The 21,431-nt window shown below is 32.6% G+C and overlaps 1 protein-coding gene across 1 annotated transcript in view; it reads left to right on the top strand.

Moving 5' to 3' along the window:
* The first annotated feature begins 237 nt into the window (after positions 1-237).
* Positions 238-21,431, top strand: part of LOC129987936 (caskin-2-like) — a 357,174-nt gene continuing 335,980 nt past the window's right edge. Inside the window, exon 1 of the mRNA XM_056095944.1 lies at positions 238-651. Within this exon, the coding sequence (XP_055951919.1) occupies positions 540-651 (112 nt within the window). The 5' untranslated portion in view covers positions 238-539. The remainder of the gene's footprint in view (positions 652-21,431) is intronic.

Genomic DNA, 21,431 nt, shown 5'->3' with positions numbered 1-21,431 from the left:
TAATAATAATCTTGATAACGTGAATTGTATTCAATACGAATGTCATGCATGAAATAGGAACGATAAAGGAAGAAAAGAAAATCGTCTTACAAGCATTAAAACTATGCAGGGAAATCACCACTACCGCCAAAACCTGCGTCGTCTTGATTGGTAGAGATGACGCATGCGCGTTGGATTTCGAATCGCACGATGCGAGAGAGGCTAAGAAGCTAACAATAACATCACTCAGACGGAGCTGCGAGTTTGAAATGGTTGTTGCTTAGCGTCGCGATGCCACGCTGCCTGTCATTACATTTGGCAGTGTTTCTGTTATTGTTAAATATTTAACATCAGCTTTACATTCATTCGAGCTTGGATTATCCTTCCACCGATCGCTAGCTATCTTGGATTAAACGTCGGTCCGATCGTCAATGTGAAAAATCTCCGAACAAAAACGAACAAGTTCAGTGACTGTTTGTACGCCGCTTCCATGGATTTAAAAGCCTTCACCTTCTTATCCGGTTTGTTACGAGCTTGAAGGAGATCGTTTTGTTTTTATCATGTTGTCCTTATCCACAATGGGAAAGGAATTGGATTTGCTTCAAGCAGTGAAAGCCGAGGATATTAGAGGAATAACAAGGATACTAGCCAAGTACAAATCTTCGAAACCGAGTAAGTTATTTTTCTTCCTACATCGACAGTATCGTTTTAATTTTTTTCTTTAGACATTAATTGCTGACGGATAAATTCGTTCTCTCTTGTCACGTACGAATGTCGTTTATCGTAAATTTTCGTCTGGTGAATTGAACTGGTTTATTTTCCCAGTCGTTAAAAAGTTCTTGAAAATATATTGTATTTCAATTACAAAATTGTTTTCATTATGTGTTTATCATATACTTACTTAACTTTTATGAGGCAAACGATTTTAATTTAAATTGTTCGCGAGATCTTAGCTTTTTTTTTTCCTTCTTTCATATACGCAATTTTTATGTATTCTTAATTATATCTATTTTATGTATTCTTTTTATCTATTTTATTTTTTATAATTTTTATTATTTATTTTTTATTATTTTATCTCTTTTATGTATCTTTTTATATATTCTGTATTAATTGCAATGGGTTATTTTAATCGGAATAATTTATAAAGAAAAATTTTGTGGTAAAATTTTCAGTTGCACAGGTATCGTTTTGAATAAGAATTACTGGGTTTATGAATAATTCAGAATTCTTTAAACAGCTTTATGACTGTTCCAAATTTATTACTCAAAGAAATATCTGTTTTCATTTTATAATCTGATCAAATGGATGCTGTTTCTTGCGCACATCGCAGATAAAGCTGATATCCTATCTCAATCACATTATCAACTTATGCTACTAATTATTTATTTTAAAATATTTTATTTTCAGGCACACTGCATTTGTTGCGTTTTTCTGTGGTAAAATTGGTTTCTAAAATGATTGACTTTCTCTTTTTTATATGTTTTTTTTATAGTTTTTAATAATAAAAATATAAAATGTGTCCATAATTACCATACATAGAATGACTTGGAATGCTTTTTAAGAAAATTTCTGAGGTTTGCCATGGTTCCTTTTATTACATTGGTTAAGGAAATGCTTGTAGGCGCTCAAATAATTCTGTCTAATTAAAATAAACTTTTCGAAGCAAATATCTATATATATATATATATATATATATATATATATATATATATATATATATATATATATATATATATATATATATAGTTATTTTTTATTGTTTAGCTTAAATTATTATAATTAATGTTTTAAATATCAAAACTGTCAAAAAAAAAAAAAAAAATGGAAAACTTGCAATTGAAATCAAAAGTTTTTATCTTTGCCTTTTTATTTGGAATTTTATATTTTGATATTTACATTTTATGTGTATTGTACATTTTGATATTTTTCCATTTCTTACTAAGAAATCGCCTCAAAATTTTACATTAATATGTTAATATATCATTATTGCAAACAGTTTTAGAATTTCCATTGATGAAGATGAAGTGACGTTTTGCAGTGTTAATTAATAATTTTTATTTACAAAAAGTGTTCAGAATAATAAGGAAATAAATCTGTTTTCAATGAAATTTTGTGTTTGAAGTGATGATACTGCAATTCATTTATATAATTATTTACTTGAAATAGGAATCTTGGAAAATAATTTTTATAATATTTAAGAAAAATAAAATGAATAATAATACACATTTTGTATTATGCGAACAACCGCCTATTTTAATAAGATCTTGAATTTCTCAAATGATAGTTTAAATAATAGTTTATTATAAAATGCTATTTAATATTACGAATTAAATTTATCAAAATTTGTAAAGAAAAGTTATTTTTTAGTTGCTTTGTTTTTATTTGTTTATATAATTTTAGATAATACTTTTTCCGTAAAAGTTCATTTAAAAAGTAAAATGTTTTTTTAGTGATATAATTCAGTATTAACCAAACAATATGCTTATTTCTTTATATAATTTTCATTTAAATAATTCAGATATCCTCAGCTTCCCTCTTTAACACGCCTTCTTTTCCCCTGAAGATAAATTTCTTTTTCTTTCTCTTATTAAAATTCCTCGTTGATTCCATTTCTTTTGCATCTCGTAAAAAAACAGCTAGAATCATCTAAAAATGTTAGATTGCTGAACTAGAATTGCTTTTAGTAATAAGACGGGGGGGGGGAATGTAAATCGTAGTTCGGTATGCATTTTTATAAATTCTTCCTTTTTTTACTGAAATGAGTCTCGGAAGCTGCAACCGGGTTCTCATTATAACGTAACAAATGAAGCTGCACCTGTTTCAGACTGTTGCTATTAGTGACGTCACATGCCGAGTGCCTCGCGTTGGATTGCGTGACAGAGGTGGGAGTGGTTTATAGGGCAAACTGTGTATGTTTTTTCCCCCCTTCAAAAAAAAATTCTTATTGGTTTACTTTTCTCCACTTCTTTTCTGCCCCTCCACCTCCGTAAGGAATTTTCGTTTGCAAAATCTTTCTAATTCTATTGCATTCCATTTTTCAAAATTTGTAGTAGTAATAATAAATTCGTCCCTCTATTTCTCTTTCCCATCTCTATAATATATTAAACAATTTTTTCTTATGTGATGAAAGCTTTATTTCATTTTTTGAACGCTTTAAACTTGAGATATATTTAATTTTTTGGAAGTGTTGTATACAGTAGAATCTGATAAAATTTTAAAACTGTTCATTAGTTATTTTAATTTGACACTAGATGAATTTATTTTTCATTGCATGTTTTAATTACTTTTCTTGAAATTATTCTTTTTTCTTTAGTTAATGCCATTCTAAGAATGTGCAATTATTTTTCTTATGTTAATGCATTGAGCAAGTGTAGATAATAAAATCTTTTGTTAATTTATTTCTAAATATTTTTATTTATGGAGTATGAGAATATTATAAAAATAAAGACTCTTCCATTAATAGTTTGATTTCCAAAAAAAAAAAAAAGAAAAAAAAAAAAAAAAAGATGAATTACACTGAAATGTACAGTAGAATTTTCTTTTTCTTTGTTTCGGTTTTCATTAAAAAATCTGAATCAGGAGATTTAATCTCAGCTAAAAAAATTGTTTTGAATTTCTCCTAATAAAATATTTAAAATAATAATTTTGAATTTCTTCTAAATAAAGTAATTTAAAATTCTTGCATTTGATTAGTTTGTAGTAACTGGTTGTTTATCAAAACATTGGATCGCCGTTTAGTATACCTTTAAATAAACTAAAACGTATTATTATAAATTCTTTTGCTATTAAATTTCTTGTTCTTTGTGTGACGGTCTATCTTTATTTAATTTTTTTATTTACTATTTTGGAAATGCCAAAATCAACTCATTCTTTGTACAGCTAAAAATAAAATTAAAAAAGTAAACTTGTATCCGGCGTTTTTTTATAATTAGAATCCAAAGAAATGATACAAACAACATGACCCTATTTTAACATTTTTTATAATTAACTTTTCATCCATCTTATTCTGAGTAACTTGCACATGTTTCTGAAACTAATACAAACGCGGGTATTCTTACAGAATTCGGGCTGCAGAGAAATCCAATATTTCCCGATGTCACTTCAGCTCGATACTGTTTACATGAGATTTTCCAGGATTTAATCCGTTCCGCCTCCCTTTGGAATCGCATGATTAAAATACTTTCTGAATTATTAAAATCGACTTACAGACAGATGAGCGAGATATTCCAAGTGATTTTCTTCCGCAGCTAATTAATTTTGTTTAAATGATTATCGTAATTAGTTTTCTGGCGATATTATGGGACCCTTTCTTAATTGAGTTCTATGCCGAGGAAGATTTACATCTTTGAACTTGCGACATTTTCGTTAAGCGAACTTGCAACTAATAGGCGGCTTCATCGAGCGATTTACTTTCGGATCAACCAAGCAGTTATGAATGGCGTTCTTTATTTTGCATGCTGGCGAGAAATGAACTTCAGTTGGATCTTTTATGTGTGGCCCTCTCGAAAATGGTTGTTGCTGTGCTCTTTTTAGCAAAGTTCAAGACACTCTCTGGTTTCAGATTTTTTTCCCCTTCTTATCTATAATTAAAAAGGGCATTGAGAGTACAAGAACTTTTATATAAATTTCTGCCTCCACCATTTTTCTGTTTTAAAATGATATTTCGATTCTTATCTATTTAAAAAAAAGCGCGATGAAATGATTTCAGATGTACATATGAGACAATAAAATAATAATTAGTTATAAAACTATGAATTTAATATTTTCATTAATAAAATGTTTAAAATCAAAAGGCTATTTTGAATTTTTTTTTTTTTTTTAATATTAAGAAATGCGACTGAATTATCTGTCATTAGCGTTTCTACGACTCCAGTTCCAACGCGCCCGTGATCAAATATGAAATCTATACTTTAACAAGCTCTGTTTTTCAAGAAGATTCACAGATACGCTACAGAAGAGCATATTATATGCTGCAGCTGCGTTACACTCGGAACTGTGGGATCTCGATCCTCAATTCACGCAGAAAAGATCCTGGAATCGCAAAGTTTTGAGCAGCACCTTCTACATTAATATTCACTGAAGACAGATTATATTCGAGAGGGGCCCTTCGCTATTCCTTTATTTAGTTGAGGGAATTCGATTCGTTCCGTGCGTGTACTTCCAGTAAAACTGGGCTTGGTTTCAAAAGAATCTCTCCTATTCACTTTTGAAAAGCCCACATCAGTTGCATTATTATTAAAATAATAATAAATAAAAAAGTTTGAAACATTTTCCGATGGAAATGGCATATTGGTAATGATCACGATAGAATTATGCTCGAAAGCGGCATTTCACAACTATGCTAAAAATATGTTGTATAAATGATAATCATCTTAAAGAAAACACACAATATCGCTTGCCCTGCTGTCTGGTTTGCCGCGAAAGGGGTTTTGATCTCCGCTTCAGCTACAAAAGGACAAATATTTTAATTCTTCTTTAGATTGCCTCTTATTCAAAACTGCTAGTCGTTAATTGTTCATAAAAACAACAACATTGATGTGTCGAAATTTTATCCTGCCATTCGATGACTAATGCTCGCAAATGACATCGTTTGTGTCAGACTTCTCATCAGATGCTCATCGAAATATAATTCATTCGATTGCTTTTCCTTTATTTAAATAACCCACTGAGTTCACTTCCATTCGCTGACTCATTTATCTAGAGGATTTATTACCCATTTAGGTAATTCTATTTTTTTTTTATCACTGAGTAATCCACGTTTGATGTTCTACTCGATTTCCTCCTTTATTCAGATGAGTCACTGATGCCTATCTAATTAGTTGAATCCATAGAATATCTTATCTATTTGTGCTCATAAAACCTGTGGTTTTTTCGCTAGGACATTTGCAGATTGATTTTCAAAGAATTTTCATTCACGTGGAGGACACGTCGGGTTAGATTTTAATGATTTTAAGAAGAGATAATCATGAAAAAGGAAGAATGCTTATGATGATAGCCCTTTTTTTTTTTTTTTTTTTTTTTAACAGCTTCGATTAACTGTGTAATGGTGACAATTTGATGATACTTGCAAGTGCTGTTACATAACCTAACGTAAACCTCTGATTAAATTATAAAAGTTTCGGGTTTTTTTTTTCTCTGATTGCTTTATTAAGCGCAAGCATTTTCGCGTTTTCATTCGCATGTTTATTTCCTTTCTAACTAACGATTCATTGAAATCACTCTATACAACATTTGCAAACAAGTTTAAATATTTATAGGACGAAATGAACTTATTTATATGCTACCCTGTAATATCCTAAAATAATTGAAATCTGTAATAATAAAATATGTAACTGTAACTTCTAGGATGCAGCAGAAAATAGAATGACCTGTGGTCAATGCGGGATAATCCATGAGAAGGTTAAAATGACCCCATTTTCCGAAATTCGATCGAGGGGGACGCTTCAAAATTCAGGCACACAAACCTGAAACTCTTGGCTAGAGTATAGAAAATAGGTTGTATCAAAAACTAGATTCAAAAAATAAAACTTAGAAATGAATGAAATGAGAAAATAAATTTCAGAAGGAGAGGAAAGAAGACTATTACATATTAAAAAAAATGATACTACAACACCGGGGAAAGTCCGAAAAGTGTCTATAATACAGTTTACTAATACTTTTAGAATTTTTTTTTCCTGGTTACGTTACATTAGTTATATTTGAGTGTTCCTATGCTTTGAATAATAAAAGTATTCTTCAGAACCTAATTTAAGAAAACTTAACTAATCTTTTTTTCTATTTCACGATTACTATTTGCTAATAAAAAAAAAGACGCTGAACTTCACTTTCTCGTCTATTTCCCATGTGCCAGAGATATTGGAAAAAGTAGTATCTCTTACATGGTTATCGAAATGCGATGTTTAATAGTTGATTCCGTTAAGAGAAATGAATACATCCGGAAGAAACTATACAAGCTAAAAGACCTCTTTATTTAATGTTTTGTTAGATAATATGTTTTTTTATAAACAATATTCAGGGCAAACAATCAAAATTAGAAATGATCTGAGTGAATCGGGAACAATTCTGGTAATAGAGCTATCATTCGTTGAATATACACTAAATACATATAATATGTGTCTATAAAAGCAATGACACATCCTTTAAATTAAAAAAGATGTAAATCCAAAATAATTTTGTATTACAGCTGATTGTTCTTTAGGTACCGATATAACGTTTTATTCCATATTCACATGTCATTATTTTTTGCTTCAAACTGAGAATCAAACCATATCAGTCATGTCCGGATGTTGATCTGCCTGGCATAATAAAAGCTCTGTTACGAGTGCTGCATTTACTGCATGAGGATACAAAATGACACGAGATCTGTTATTAAATATACCCAAAAAGGCACGTTCATATAAACGAATTGAATGAATATATCTATTATAAGTCTTGGAATAAAGTATAAAATGTGACGAAATAAGATATGATTGGTAAAAGATCAACAGTGTGATTTTACAATATCGTAGCACAAAAATGAGGCAGCATTTTCTAACAGCGGTTATGATAACCCAATAGAGTGCTTCTATAAAAAAAAAAAATCATTGATTATTATTTCATTGATTGAAAGTCTTGAATGTAATAATTTAAGATTTTATCCTGTGAAATAATATAGATTGACCAGTTCATTAGATTCACAATGTGATTTTTTTCTTTCTTTCTGTTTCTTCAAATGAAAGTTGTCTCATAATTTATTCTGTTCGGTCTTTCCACAGTCAACTTTGTCGGTGTATTTTTCGCCCTCGAGAAGAAAGGCCTTTGTTCTCTCTTATTGGATTTCTTCAGGCAGCTTTTGTGTTTCGCCCCTCATTTCTTTTTGATTCTGAGACAATATATAGTTCATATTCGAATATTTAATTTCTTGAACACATGTTCCTCGCACAAAGTGAGTTTAAACGAAAAGGGTCGTTATAATTTGTTATGCTTTTATTCTATGTTTAATTTAAATATTTTGAAATGGATTCATTCAAAGTGAACGAGATTACATGAAGGATACAATGAATATGAGGTTTATTCGAAAACTGGAGTTAAGGAGAACGAGGTTTAAAAATGATTTTTGTAAAAGAAAACAAGACATTTAAAGCAAAAGCAGCTTTTAAAATTTATTTTTATTTCTAACAAAGGAGCATACGTGCGCACATGTGGCTGTATGGGCTGTCGCTCAACGAGCCAAATTGTTTAACTTAATAAGACGACCAAAATTGGCACATACTTTGAAAAGTGAGAAAGTGGGTTCAGAGGAAATTTTTAGAATTAAAACTGAATCAGTAATTGAATAAGATTTTGGAATTTTTCCATTTGCAACTTCCAAAGATGTTATTACATAGAAATAACTTTAAAAAAAAATTGTCTTATTATTGATACCAATTTAATTGTAGTACAATTTTTTTTACTGAGTAATAAAAAAGAAAATTCATAATTATTTTTTTGTACAATTTTAACAATTGAGTTCATTTGTAAAATGAAATTCGAGTTGTTTTCATTGTTTCATTAAATATTTCCTTTCGTAATTTTCTTCCATTATTGGGGAAAAAAAAAGATTCTGATTTTTTTTTTGTAATGTTTACGTGAGGAATGAGAAAGAATCATGAAACATAGTGTGCAGACAATTTTGTACACGGACATTATTGTTTCTAATGGAACTACAATGTGATGGGGCTTGAAGTTAGGTTCATTTACACGAATGTTAGGCTGTTAAAGTAACGCGGCTTTATAATCTATCATGATTTGATTTTTTACAAAATATATTGTTGAGGGAGTCATGAATCTCAAGGTTAGTATAAGAGATTTAATTAAAATTGATCACAACTCACAAGGGTCCGTGGTGGCCTGAGGGTAAGGTCCCGGCTTCGGAACCGGAGGGTTTCAGGTTCGTTTTTTATCTAATGAAAAATCCGCGGTAGTAAAGTTCTCATTGAGCCTTAAAACTTATTCACTTACGATCATTTAGGCAAAGAATCTATTTTTGGAATTATGTCAAACTATTTATTTAACGAACAAAACAATGCAGAAGTTTGGGTAGTGCTTTCAATTTTTGTTTTGTTTTGTTTTGACTTCGAATGAATCAAAATTTTAATAATAGAACACATTTTAACGTTGTGAATTCAAAAGTCCATGGAAGAAATCAAATTGCAGAACTTTGAATTCTTCTTATTTTTTTTTTTTTGAACTTTTCTTGTATTATTAGTTACCTTGTGTTTGTGATTCGTCTCATCTTATGTCATGTTCAAATAAATATGCCATTTTTATATATTTTACTTTTCGATTCATCAATACTTTATCCAGCTCAGCAAAATTAATATTTTACCAAATAAACAAATGTATTTTTTTTCTCTCTCTCTCTCTCACACTCATGGAGGAATTGGGGCCGTGGTGGCCTGGTGGCAAGGTCTCGACTTCAGAACGGATGGGTTTCAGATCCGAGACCCGATTCCATCGAAAAACTGTCGTGTAAGCGGGACTGGTGCACGTTAAATCCGTCGGGGCCAAACGTCCTCCCGCAGGTGCGGTGTGAAAGTTTGGAGGGGGGAGCGGTGCCAGCTCGGGTTTTGTCCTCATCATCTGACGCTGTTCAAAATGACGACGTCCCAAATTAGCCCTAGTATTCGTTTAAAACGGGATAATAACTGAAATAACTAATAATATAACTAGTTTAATATAACTAAACTAAAAAATGAATCGTCTCTTAAGTTCAGCAAATACTTTGCCATGTAAACAAATGTGTTCTCTCCCTTTCATGGCAGAAGTCTAAGCATATGCGTGAACGTGGCGGGATTCATTGCTATTCATTCACATTCAGATGCAGCTACCACTAAAAGGGAACTACACCAAAAGACGTGTATTGAGTGGTAAACTCGAAATCAATAAAATGGAGCTGCTCTCCTATTCGCACAGTGTGTCCATTTTAAATGATTGTAATCTTAGGAAAATCCTGCTCATTCGGTTGAAAGAAAACAGATTATTGCCTGGCGTGCTTTTGGCAAAATTTCTCAGTTTTTCGTCCATGGTTTGTAATTAAAATGTCACGATGTGTTTCGTTTGTGAAACTTGACTTGCTGCATTCTTTGAAGTCGCATGCGACCCGTAAACAGGCCGAATCTGATAGTTGAAAAGAAAGCGAATTATAATTTTTCAACCTTAAGGAACCTGCTGATTATCCGAACTCCTAAGACGAGATTGTTTTTTAGTGCTGTTGATTCGGTGGAGATTTCTGCAGAGAGAATTAAAAATAGTCAGAAATTAAAATGGACATAAATGAATGCTTTATATGCTGGAGAATTTGTTGTAAGCATTCATTGAGGACACTTTAAATGGATAATTGCTTAGAAATGGCCTTGCTCATTGAAGTTTAATCTGTTTTTTAAAGTGAAAGAAACGTTTGAAGTCAAGAAAATGATTTTAATAACGCGGATAAATTGAAAGTTACATAAAAAAAACATATCGTTTCCTTTATTTTTTACTTCATATATTTTTTTTATCTAAATTTATAGAGCAAATATTTGCATCTAATAAAGTATACATTAAGGAAATTATCGCAGTCAATTCAAATTTTATTCAACAGCAAGCTAAATCTGATAACGTCTAAATTGTTGCAAGCTTTTCAAAAAATTTCTTTTATCAGACATGCAACAAAAACGACAAAATTATCGAAACATCACTCTTAATAAACCGCAAGCATTTCCCAATTTTTAGAAAATTCTTTGTCGCAAAACTCTTATCTTTTCCTTAGCACTCGTCACCATCTGAATTTGAGTGTTTTATATCGAAAACTCGAATTATATAGCCTACAAATGAATAAATTGGCACTATTGGTTAAATTAAATATTTTTATAATGTAATCGCAAAATGGAATTAGATTTACTAAGCGACTATTCATGCTTTCAATTCGTGATTTCATAAAATGCCATAGAATGGAAAGGGAAAAAAAAAAAAAAAAAAAAAAAAAATGAATAGGCTGTCGATTCTTTACTTTTCTGTTTGAGGGCACTCTCTGGATTTGCTGGTGAAGAACAAAAACTCAATGTCATCCCATTACGCTTTGAAAATTATTGAACGTTTTTTTGGATATTAACGTATAAATTTTAATTCTGGCTATCAAAGTATTGAAGAGCTGTCACATTAATATTAAGAATTTAAAACTTTTCTAGTTATTATTATTTTTTTTAATTTTTTGGCTCCACTCATTTTTTTAAAACTTATCTTCCTTTGGAATATCACAAGCATGTAATTACTAATTGTTTCGATAGTAATTCGCTTAGGGGTAAATTGTAATCGCTTTATCTTTCCAGTGCCATTCATTTCTAAAGTTAACTTTTAACTTATTCTGTAAATAGTGGTGGTTGGGGGCAACGATCACATCTGTTCCGCAACAGTTGCCCAGCCCTAATCTTCTTTCCCTCACCCACATCAGGAGCCACCATTAGACCTTAATGAACAACTGGAAAGGATTGCTTTTCCCTGCCGGTAATGCAGTGTGGGCCGAAAGATTCGAACTTTCGATGGAGAGAGCCTTAAGTGCAGGGGTTGAGTAAGACAAGGCTAATCCCTTTTATTTTTGAGCAAAAGTGTTTTGTGTGTGTGCAAATTGGACCACAAGATAAGCGGTAGTCTACTTTAAATGCAGACGACATGCCAACATTGCAAGATGTGTTAGATGCACGATAATTCACTGAAATAGGATTTAAAATGAGAACTCTTTCTTGGAAGTCCTTTCATTTACAGGAGGATTTTAACAATAAGATTCTCATTCATTTTCACTGAAAAAGAGCGATACAAATGTATGTAAAGATTGTAGCTTGAGCGGTGATAAGGTTTGAATGTTAATAAATTCAGTATCTTGCAATGAAATGATGGCAGTTCTAAGTTTTGTATTAATAATCATTTTTTAAATATTTAAATACCACTTATATACATGTGTGTGTGTGTAAACACATAATTTTTGAGTAGTTTCGTGGCCGAAGAGAGAAGACTCTTTTGTATTTTTAACATTTCGCTTTCCCTGGGGGCAAAATGTATGTTCAAGAAGCGCAGACAAAACTGGCGTCCGTTCACAAGAGCAGAAGGGCGAAATGTTTATCCCCATTATTTGTTTAGATCGACTCATTTTTATCCCTTCACTCGGAGTGTGGGAAGTTGTCGATTTCAGCCATTTTACAGAACATCTTTTGCATTCATTAAATAAAAAAAGATGAAATTGGATCTGGAAATAAGAGAACATTTTGGACTGAAGTTAATATGTACTACATTAAGATAAAACTTTGGAAATGAATGAAGGTTTCATTTAAATTTAAAAATATCATTACCTATGTATCAGCAGTTAAATTTTGGTGTAAATAGATCATTTTAAATAACTTTTTTTAATTATTGATTACAATTGATGACAGTTTTGGTTTACCTTTCTGCTTGCTAAGCTGTTTATTTTGTGTTCTGCTTCTTTTATAGTCCCCCCCCTTTTTTTTTCTTAAAAAGGAAAGCTCTGATTTTGATGAGTTGCATTCTTTCTACTGTGTGAATAACTTTTTTTCGTGTTTTGATACATCTTTCAAATAATTTTCTATGCCACTTTATTTTAATTGCATTTTTGAAACCTTAGTTTTCCCGAATTTTCTGCGCTTTTGCTATATTACTGGTTGACACATATGTCTGCTTTGGAAGCAGGTATTGGCAGCAGATATTATCCCAAAATGTGAATGGATTCACCTGTCGCTGTTTTTATTCTGTCTTTCCATAAAAATGGCAACACTTCAGCTCGCTGGATATTTCCGTCTACTCATCGCTTCAAGAATTTTCCTTCTTCTTTTGCGTTTACAAATTCTCGAAAATACAAACTCATCCTTTGGTTATTTCTAACAGGCGAATAAAAAGGACAGTAAAATATTTCTTCCTCTCCTTTTTCTTTCTCCTCATTTCTTCTTTTGGTTTGGATGGCTTCGTTTCATGATACTTTCTGTGAAATAAAAAAGAAGTGGTTCGATATAAGAAATAAATGGAGTGAAATACAAACAAAGCAGAATCGCTGAAAGAACTCCATCTCCGTTTTTTTATCGTGTAACCACATTTCATAAAGAAAACGAAATTTTTAATTGCTTTTTTAGATGAATGAATACCATCTTCCATCCTTCTCTGTTTCCTTTTTTTTTCTTCTTTTTTTTCCCCTTGAACAAATTATTATGTTCTTATTTGTGTGATGATATATGCTTCCTGATTTTAAATTTCACAAAAATAAATGAAAAATATCGAGAGAGAGAGAGAAAAGGGGATGTAATCGCATTCGTGAAATATGAAAAGTGCGTGCCAAACGGCGTTGCAGAGATTCTTAGTTCCACCTGATTGTCCTTCCTATATCAAATGAAACTTAAATTTCCTTCTCACAGCCTTTGCAAACAAAAATGAATCACATATAAGTTTCTAACACTTAATACGCTACAGAAAATATATATGCTCTACTTTCTACGTTCTTCTTTTCAGCGCTGTCCCTTCCCCTCCGCCATATGTTTTTGGCCATGGAACGGGGCTTAAAATCGATCGCCCAAGTATTCCGGTATGGAAAAAAGTAGAAAAATGCGTGTTTCCTCCCGTCCTTGTAAGGTTAGGAGCGTAATCGATTATCCGATATAAAGACTCTTTTGAAGATAAGTGTGGCACACGGTCTTGTTAAGTCGGCTCCTTGTCAGTTTTGTTTTGGCGAGGAAAGAGTGGATCTGCCTCGCCGTGGGAGGGAAGATGTTTATTAATAATGATTGCTGTCTTTGGGAAGTAGGAAATCAATGCGCTTTCTGCAAGATGATTTATGTCTGACCTTTTGAGATGAGGCCGCGTTTTGCCTTTTGTTTTGATGGCTTTAAAGCTTCCTTACCTTTGCGGTCTAATGATTGATTAGGTGAGAGCTTTGCTTTTAAAATCTGTCCCCGGCTGGTTACAAATAGTGGTATTAGAGAAAAGAAATAATTGCACTATTCTGTTATTAGGAGACGCATAAAAAACTCAGCCATTTTTTGTCTTTTGGACGAATACGAGTTGCAAATTGGCTCGTTTTTTTCTTACCTGATTTTTATGGTATTTCATGTTATGAGGGTGTCCCATAAGTTTTTCCTATTTATAATATGAAATGAATACACAGTATTTACTGTTTAAGATATTATTTATTTTGTTATATAAGAATATATACCTTCTTCCATCTCTCAGGAAGTCTCATTATGCCTTCTTTCCAAAATGGTTGTGTTTTGAACAAGAAATAATCCTCGAAGTGCGCTTTTATTTCGCTGATGGATTTAATGTGTTTATTGCGAAGAGAATTTTTTTTAAGGACAGAAAGAAGTAATAATCAGATGGAAAGTATGCAGGATGCGGTAAAACATCCCAATCAAACTGTAAGAGCTTCTCTGTTACGACCAATACAATATGTGGTTTCACATTGTCATGATGAAAAACAGCGCCTCGTCGGTTCCTTAATTCTGGCCGGGTTTTTTTTGCCATGACAACTTTCAATTGATCCAGTTGATGACAGCATTTCTTAGAATTTATTGTTTCACCATGAAGAAGGAGCTCGTAGAAAATTACGCCTTTCCAATCCCACCAAATAGACGAAAGAACTTTTTTGGGGTGTAGACTGTGGCACAAACGAAACGTACTGTAAAAGAGCTCTGGGACGATTGAAACCGATGACATAGATGGCTAATAAGGCCCTTCATAGCGCGATGAGAAAGAAACTTTCGGGACACGCTAATATTTATTTGCATTGAATGAAATGTGGCAAGAGCTGTATTATTATTATTATTACTGCGATTACTTATAGTAACAAAAATAAAAGTGTATGAAAACTATCCATATCAATTTAAACTTGTAAAGAAGCAAATTAAAACTTTAAATAATAAATTTCTTGCCTCATTTTTAGTTTGCTTCCTTAAATTTTTTTATCGTGCCTATCTTGACTCTTCTTGTTTCCTTAAATTGAAGCTGACGAGGCTAGGCGGTTGAAAATGCTCATGCGACTGAGAATAAAATTAAAGAAATGAATATGAATTAAAGAATACTTTATCAAAGAATTATTTGATTTGAATGGTGTTATTAGTGAAACGTACATTTTATTTACATCTTTTTCTTTATTTTTTATGTAAGCAAGTTAGTTATACAATAGTTCTTACTTTGATTCGTTGTTGTTCGCCTTTTCGATGATTCCCTCTTAATCAAGTGAAACAAGTATTTTAAAATTGGATATTTCTATAATTTTTATTCCATTGTATTAATAGCAACATTTTCAAACAGATGAATCTATCTTCTGCTGTCTGTTCTTAAAACAAATGATACCTGTACGAGTGGGCCGGTGCATCTGCCAATGAACGTTTTGTCTTCAGTCGCGTGGCGAGGCCCTTTACTAGAGAACACGAGCACGACTTCACTTTTATAAATGAAAAGTGAAATCATGCTGTTCACATTCAAAAAGTGAGTTCTTCGCTTTTAGAATGTGAAAAGCAATTAACATGAAGAAGTTATTGTAAGACTGTTTTATATTAAACAAATATGAATGCAGTTTAAGTAAAAGTAAAAGCTCTTGGTATTCAGGGAATATGTGGCTCTTGAAATGTAGTTTGGGAGTTCTAAATAATATGTATGTTGCATAGCTCCGATAGCACATCACATCGCTCTTAGCAAGTGAAATTACGGATTGGAAGAAGAAAACTGGAAAAAAAAGAAGAAAAAAAAAAGATCGATTTGATGGAAGAAAAACAAAAGTGCAAATTTTTAAAACACAAGTGACAGCTGAAAATTTCTGTCTCTTTCCAGCTTCATGAGAGAAGGCGACAGCTGTCTGTCCTTTTCGATAGCCTTCAACCATGCCATGGTCTTTTATCTGTCTGTTGTCTGTCTTGTTGAAATGAAGTAGGGGACTTCTTAGCTCTGTGACCTTGAAGGGGGTGGAATGGTAAATTGAGAAACAGTGGCTTCCGTTTTTCTGTTGACAGTCCCACGTTGGAATGCGTCTATTTTTGGAGACGAAAGATCTCGCCCTTTCCGGTACCTTAGGGCAGTACTGCCTCATTCTGGTGAGATGGCGAATGATAGAAGAGCGAGAAGGGGACAGGATGGCCGTAGTCTTGAATTGAAATAAAGGAAACCCCTGGATTTATCAGGGGTGTTCTTATAATTATTAGGGCCATCTGAATCTTTTTGTTTGTCTGTTTTTGTCTGCAAATGGAACGAGAACAAGAATTTCGAGAAACATGGGAAAAGGAACAGTGTAAGTGAAATGCAGAATTGTATTAGGATTTATATATAATTAACGGATGCTGTTTGCTGAGGTTCATTATCCCGATATATATATAATATATATATTTGCAAGACCAATATGTCTTAAAACTTCACTTGGATTCAAGAGATAATATCACAGGTCTTATTATGCATTCGTCTGAAGTACATGGCTCCTAATAAGCCAAAATGCTTAAGCTTCAAAGGTTTTCGGGTGAGATAATGAAAAGAGTGCTTTCGCTATATTTGAAAGAATCGTGGTTCTGTATTTAAAGGTCATAAGCTTGAGTGTAAATAAAAATAAAGTGATTTGTCAGATCGTACCAATTTTTGGACACTTTATTCCCTCTCTTGGCGGGAGAAAAACTCTCCCTTTCTGCGATTTAACTTTAAAAAAATCAGGTCATTTAAATGCTAACAACCACCACACTGGATAATTTCTCATTTATGTTTCATATATATTTTTGTAATAGCGTCATAAATCACGGGGTTGATTATAATTTCATCACATATGCAACGGATCTGACAACTTCACTTTCCCTCGTACTCTGATTACTTTAGAAATATTTCCAGTTCTGACCACTGACAGGTGATGCAGTAATGTCCATAAGCTTTGATAAGCAAGTCCCATTTCTGAAATCTTTTGGCCCGCCTATAGCCGCGGATGACTTCAAAAGAATTCACTTTCTTTCCATCATATCGCGATGAGAGGTGATGAAAACCCCGTCGACCCCGATCCACACGAAAACCAACACCAAATAAACAAACAAAGGGTGCAGAGTCCACCCTTGCCATCTGCACTACTTTAATTTTTGCGGAGGATAAATGATTATTACTCATCTCACTTTCTCTTCGCTATTAATCACCGCAGAGGGTGGGCCTGCCGCGGCTTGTTCTTTATTTAGCCTCGAGTGTAAGGACTGTCATCAATGAAGGATTCGTGTGTGACGTGTCTCGCCTTGTTTCGAGACGATTCTCGAGAAGGGGGGTTCCACCATTAAAGAGACTTGGGAAGTTGCTGTGAGTCTCAGGGAACTTGATCATGAATCTGCAAACTGGGCTTATAGGTAACATAGGGTAAAATTCTGCAGTTAAAATCATAGGTTTCTCCTTCTTTGGCTAGCAAGAAAGTTCCACTATTTCAAATTTATCAGAAAATGAATGTAAAGACTCAGGAATTAAAAAATATATTTAAAAAAACTCAATAAAAATAGTTTTTCAAGTACTTTTATCGTTATAGTTAATATATATAATATCCTTATTTTAAATTTTGATTTATTATTATTATTTATTTATAATTGAGTTTTAAATATATTAAAATAGTGTATTGTCAACGAGGATCGGTGCACTATTTTAAGAAATTTATTCATTGATTTTTCACTCATTTCCCGATGTATTATTTTCTCAATACATCGAGAAACGAATATAAAATCGATTACAAATGTGCATCTTTACAAATCTGAAATAAATCATATTAATAAAAATGTATAAAAACTGAATGCCAGTTTACAATGAAAATAAATTTAAATAACTTAGCAAATCCAAAATTATTACTTTTTCTTCTGAGTAATTTTGCTCAAAAGTGTTGGAGATTCTGCAAGCCTCTGTAATTGTTTGAATGACACTGTTTGGTGTTGCGACCATCAGTCTAAGAAACACGCGTTTTGAAAATATTGATGGCTTCATCTTTTGGTGACATTTTACTAATATATATTTTAATATTATATATTCTTTCGTGTCTCGAGTTCTTAATTTTGCAAGATTTGAAGACTTTGTTTTGTTGAATTGCATCATTTAGATTTATAAAATCGGTGATGATAGTACCTTGGGGAAGAATTTCAAGGCAAAATATTTGAATTGTAAGATTCGTAAAATTCACATTAGGGATAGTTTTGAAAATTCTATTTCCAAAATATTTTGAGTCATTTCTTCCTTAATTGGATAAGTCTTTTCACTTTAAAAATAGTAGCCATTTTTCTTCTCTCTTTAATAAATTAGTAATTAATCTACTTACCTGAAACTATAATTACTCGACACTTGGAGGAATACTGTGATGCCAGGTTTATCGACAGAAATCTGACGTCAGTTTTAATATTCGTTAATGAATTTTGATGTTTTAAACTTTAATTTCACATTTAGTTATTTCGTAGAAATATCTAAAAAATAACATATGAGAATATAAAATAGTCCCATTCATTAAATTACAGTCAAGTATTAACGAGCTCCTTGCATAACGAGTGGCTAAGAGACACCGTTGCTGGATTGGCCTCTCTCAGTCTGTACTGAACGCTTGTTTAAAGAAAGCCCTTATATCTCTGCATGAAAGAAGTTTTGGCCGGATGGCGTTGCACAACGTGACTCTGAGGGTTTTGAGCACCTGTGTAGTCCTGATTCACCAGGTTTTTGTCTGGCAGAGATTTTGGACAGCAACGATTTCGTTGAGCTAGTAAAACAACATGGGCAGAATTACCGAAACACTTATGTAGTCTGTGTTCGCAACGAAATACTGTTGGGGAGACTAGATCGGGGGAAATAATAAACTCAACATAACAACAAACTTCCACTGTGAAATAACGAAGATGCTGGAAGCACTGAGAATTATTGCATCGTATGTTGAGAAGCATCGCCTTAATAGGGTATTAACACATTGCGTACAGCGCGCTCCCAGGGCCTGCACTTTTTTGAATGCTCTAGAAGCATGCTTGGCATGCAATATGCACATTTTTAATTTGCATTTGGTATCATATTTACGTAAAGTATTCTTAAATATTACTATATATTTTATACATGTGTTTATTTATATAAGATTTTTTTACATTCTAACTATTATTTATTTCACAGACTTGAATAACGCTTTAGAGTGTGATATTTGGTCAAGCATATTCCCTCGTGCAGCGGTATTCGGCGCGATTTGCAGCAGTATCTTGTTTTAAGACATAAAGGACCGCTCACGAATTTTCTGGCGTTTCGCGTTCCATCTGTTATTGCTTCATAAATAACAAAGTTGTGATGATTTTAGAATGTACAAGCCCAGAAATGTGCTGCGTCAGGCGTATGTCTTACAGATTTATTTGTGTTCCTTAATGTGTTAAATATTTGTCTCTGGTTGGTTATACATTGATTTAGCCGAAAAAACATGAAAATGAGATATCTCGTGACCCGGCCTCAGCGTTCGTCCTGGTAAAAATGAGAAATCTCGTGACTCGTACGCAATGTATTAACTATGTTCGCCACAAATTCATTTAATGGTAATCTTGTGTGTAATTTTTCTAAAGTTAAATGTCTTTAGACAACTTCCTTATAAATAAAAAATGCATTATAAATATTAAAATGCATTATTATAATTTGTATTTCTTTTTTGGAAGGGAACGCATTGTTCCGTTCCTATTTTACATAGATCCCTGTATGTATGTGTGTGTGTGTGGGGGGGGAGAATTGTGTTATTCAACGAGTGCTTCACATTACGTGTAAGATTCAGGAATGAATTATGCTCGTAAAACAAGATTCATCTGTATCTTGAAATATTTTTATTCCGAAATTCTTAAATATGATAAAAAAAATATTTAAAAATGCAAATGTTGAATTCATTGCAGTTCACCATTTTGTTCCCATCAATATACAATTTATGAAATAATACGTTTTACAAATTTTGTTGCCGCCTATCTTTGTCATTTTTGTTGGTGAATATTCTTGATGGCCTAAAAGTGAAAATCTATCTACATTATTAAAATGAAAACTGAGTTTTTTTTTTTTTTTTTTATGGTTCTCAGCTATTACGTGGGAAAATTTCCATTTTTTGGTTGAGAAGAAATGATGCAATCGTCATTTCCCTTTGTTTACAGTTCGCCGGTGCGGCCGTTTTATTAAAATGCGGTCCGCGTCGCTTGGCTGACTTGTTGCCTGGTCTGGCCGGTTGAAGTTTTGTTTTCATTTCTCAACTCAAGTTCAACGCTCTACTCCACTGCAGTCTCGCACCTCGGGGGTGGGGGGTGCGCGCATCCGGAGGGAATCGGGTTTCCTTCGCTGGCCATCTTCTGCCTCTCCTCCCACCCCCGAAACGTTTACTGATGGGAGCGTCCACATCCGGTAGTAGGATTTCGGCTCTAGGTTATTTTATTTTATTTTATTTCCCAGTTTTCTTTTATTCCCTCAAGCGCGGGGTCGCATTCCGCGCAAGGACGGTCACGTGATGTGTTCCAGCAATAACTCGCACCTGGTCCGGCCGGAATATGCTTATCTTTCAGTTTCGTCCCTTTCTCCCCCCCCCTCCCTTCATATTTTTATTTTGTACTGGGAAAAATTCCATTCAATCTTTCTGTTAGTATTCTTCATTCAGTGAATGTTCCTGGTGGTTCAGTTAAAAAACCGAGTAAGATATTAACGTATCTATTTTTAGAAATCAGAATTTTTGAATTAGATTGTTATCCCTCATGATATTGAATATGATGATGAATATTTTTTTTTTGTTGAAAGTAAAATTTAATTAATGAGCTTAAACTGATTTTTTTTTAATTAAAGGAGGATTTTTTTGTTGTTGCAATGTCAGTCCTTTTACTTCAGCGGTTTTCAGATTATCTGCAAACTTCAGATTTTACTAATCATAACTATCAGTATTTCCTAAGTTTGTGTATTTCGAATGGAATAAAAAAGTTCCTTCATTTTTAAATCACTTTTTAATTATTTTGATTTAAAAATGAAAATTCTGTCGAATTACTAGATTAAATAATGTATGGAAAACAACACAAGTGATATTTTCAAAAAGTCATTTGCTTACTATCTTCTGTATAAAGAAGAAACACACTTGTCAAATCTGTGTTCATCTGCTACCAAAGGAACTAAATTCAACTCATTTTCGTAGCTAAAAGAAGAACGTTTCTTCTTTGTACTGTGATATTTTAAAAATTGAGGGGGGGGGATAACTTTGTGTGTTTTGAAAAAAATATAAAAATTTTATAAATTCTCATTTTTTAAAAAAATATTAATGAGTCTTAATTTCTGCATTAAGGGCATCGTATTCATTTTGAAATCGTATTCGTAGTTGCTGAATCGATTGATCAAGTTGATTGTTGAATTGCAGCCAGTGACGAATTTTGATAATATAAGGCCAGAGGTGTAAAAGTATCTTCAGGCCCCTCCGCGGTGAATTCTGTTGATGAAAAGAAAGCAAC

The sequence above is a fragment of the Argiope bruennichi genome, chromosome 10 (genome assembly GCF_947563725.1).
Source record: "Argiope bruennichi chromosome 10, qqArgBrue1.1, whole genome shotgun sequence".
NCBI classification, from domain to species: domain Eukaryota; kingdom Metazoa; phylum Arthropoda; class Arachnida; order Araneae; family Araneidae; genus Argiope; species Argiope bruennichi.
This window is presented reverse-complemented; position numbering and strand designations above follow the sequence as displayed.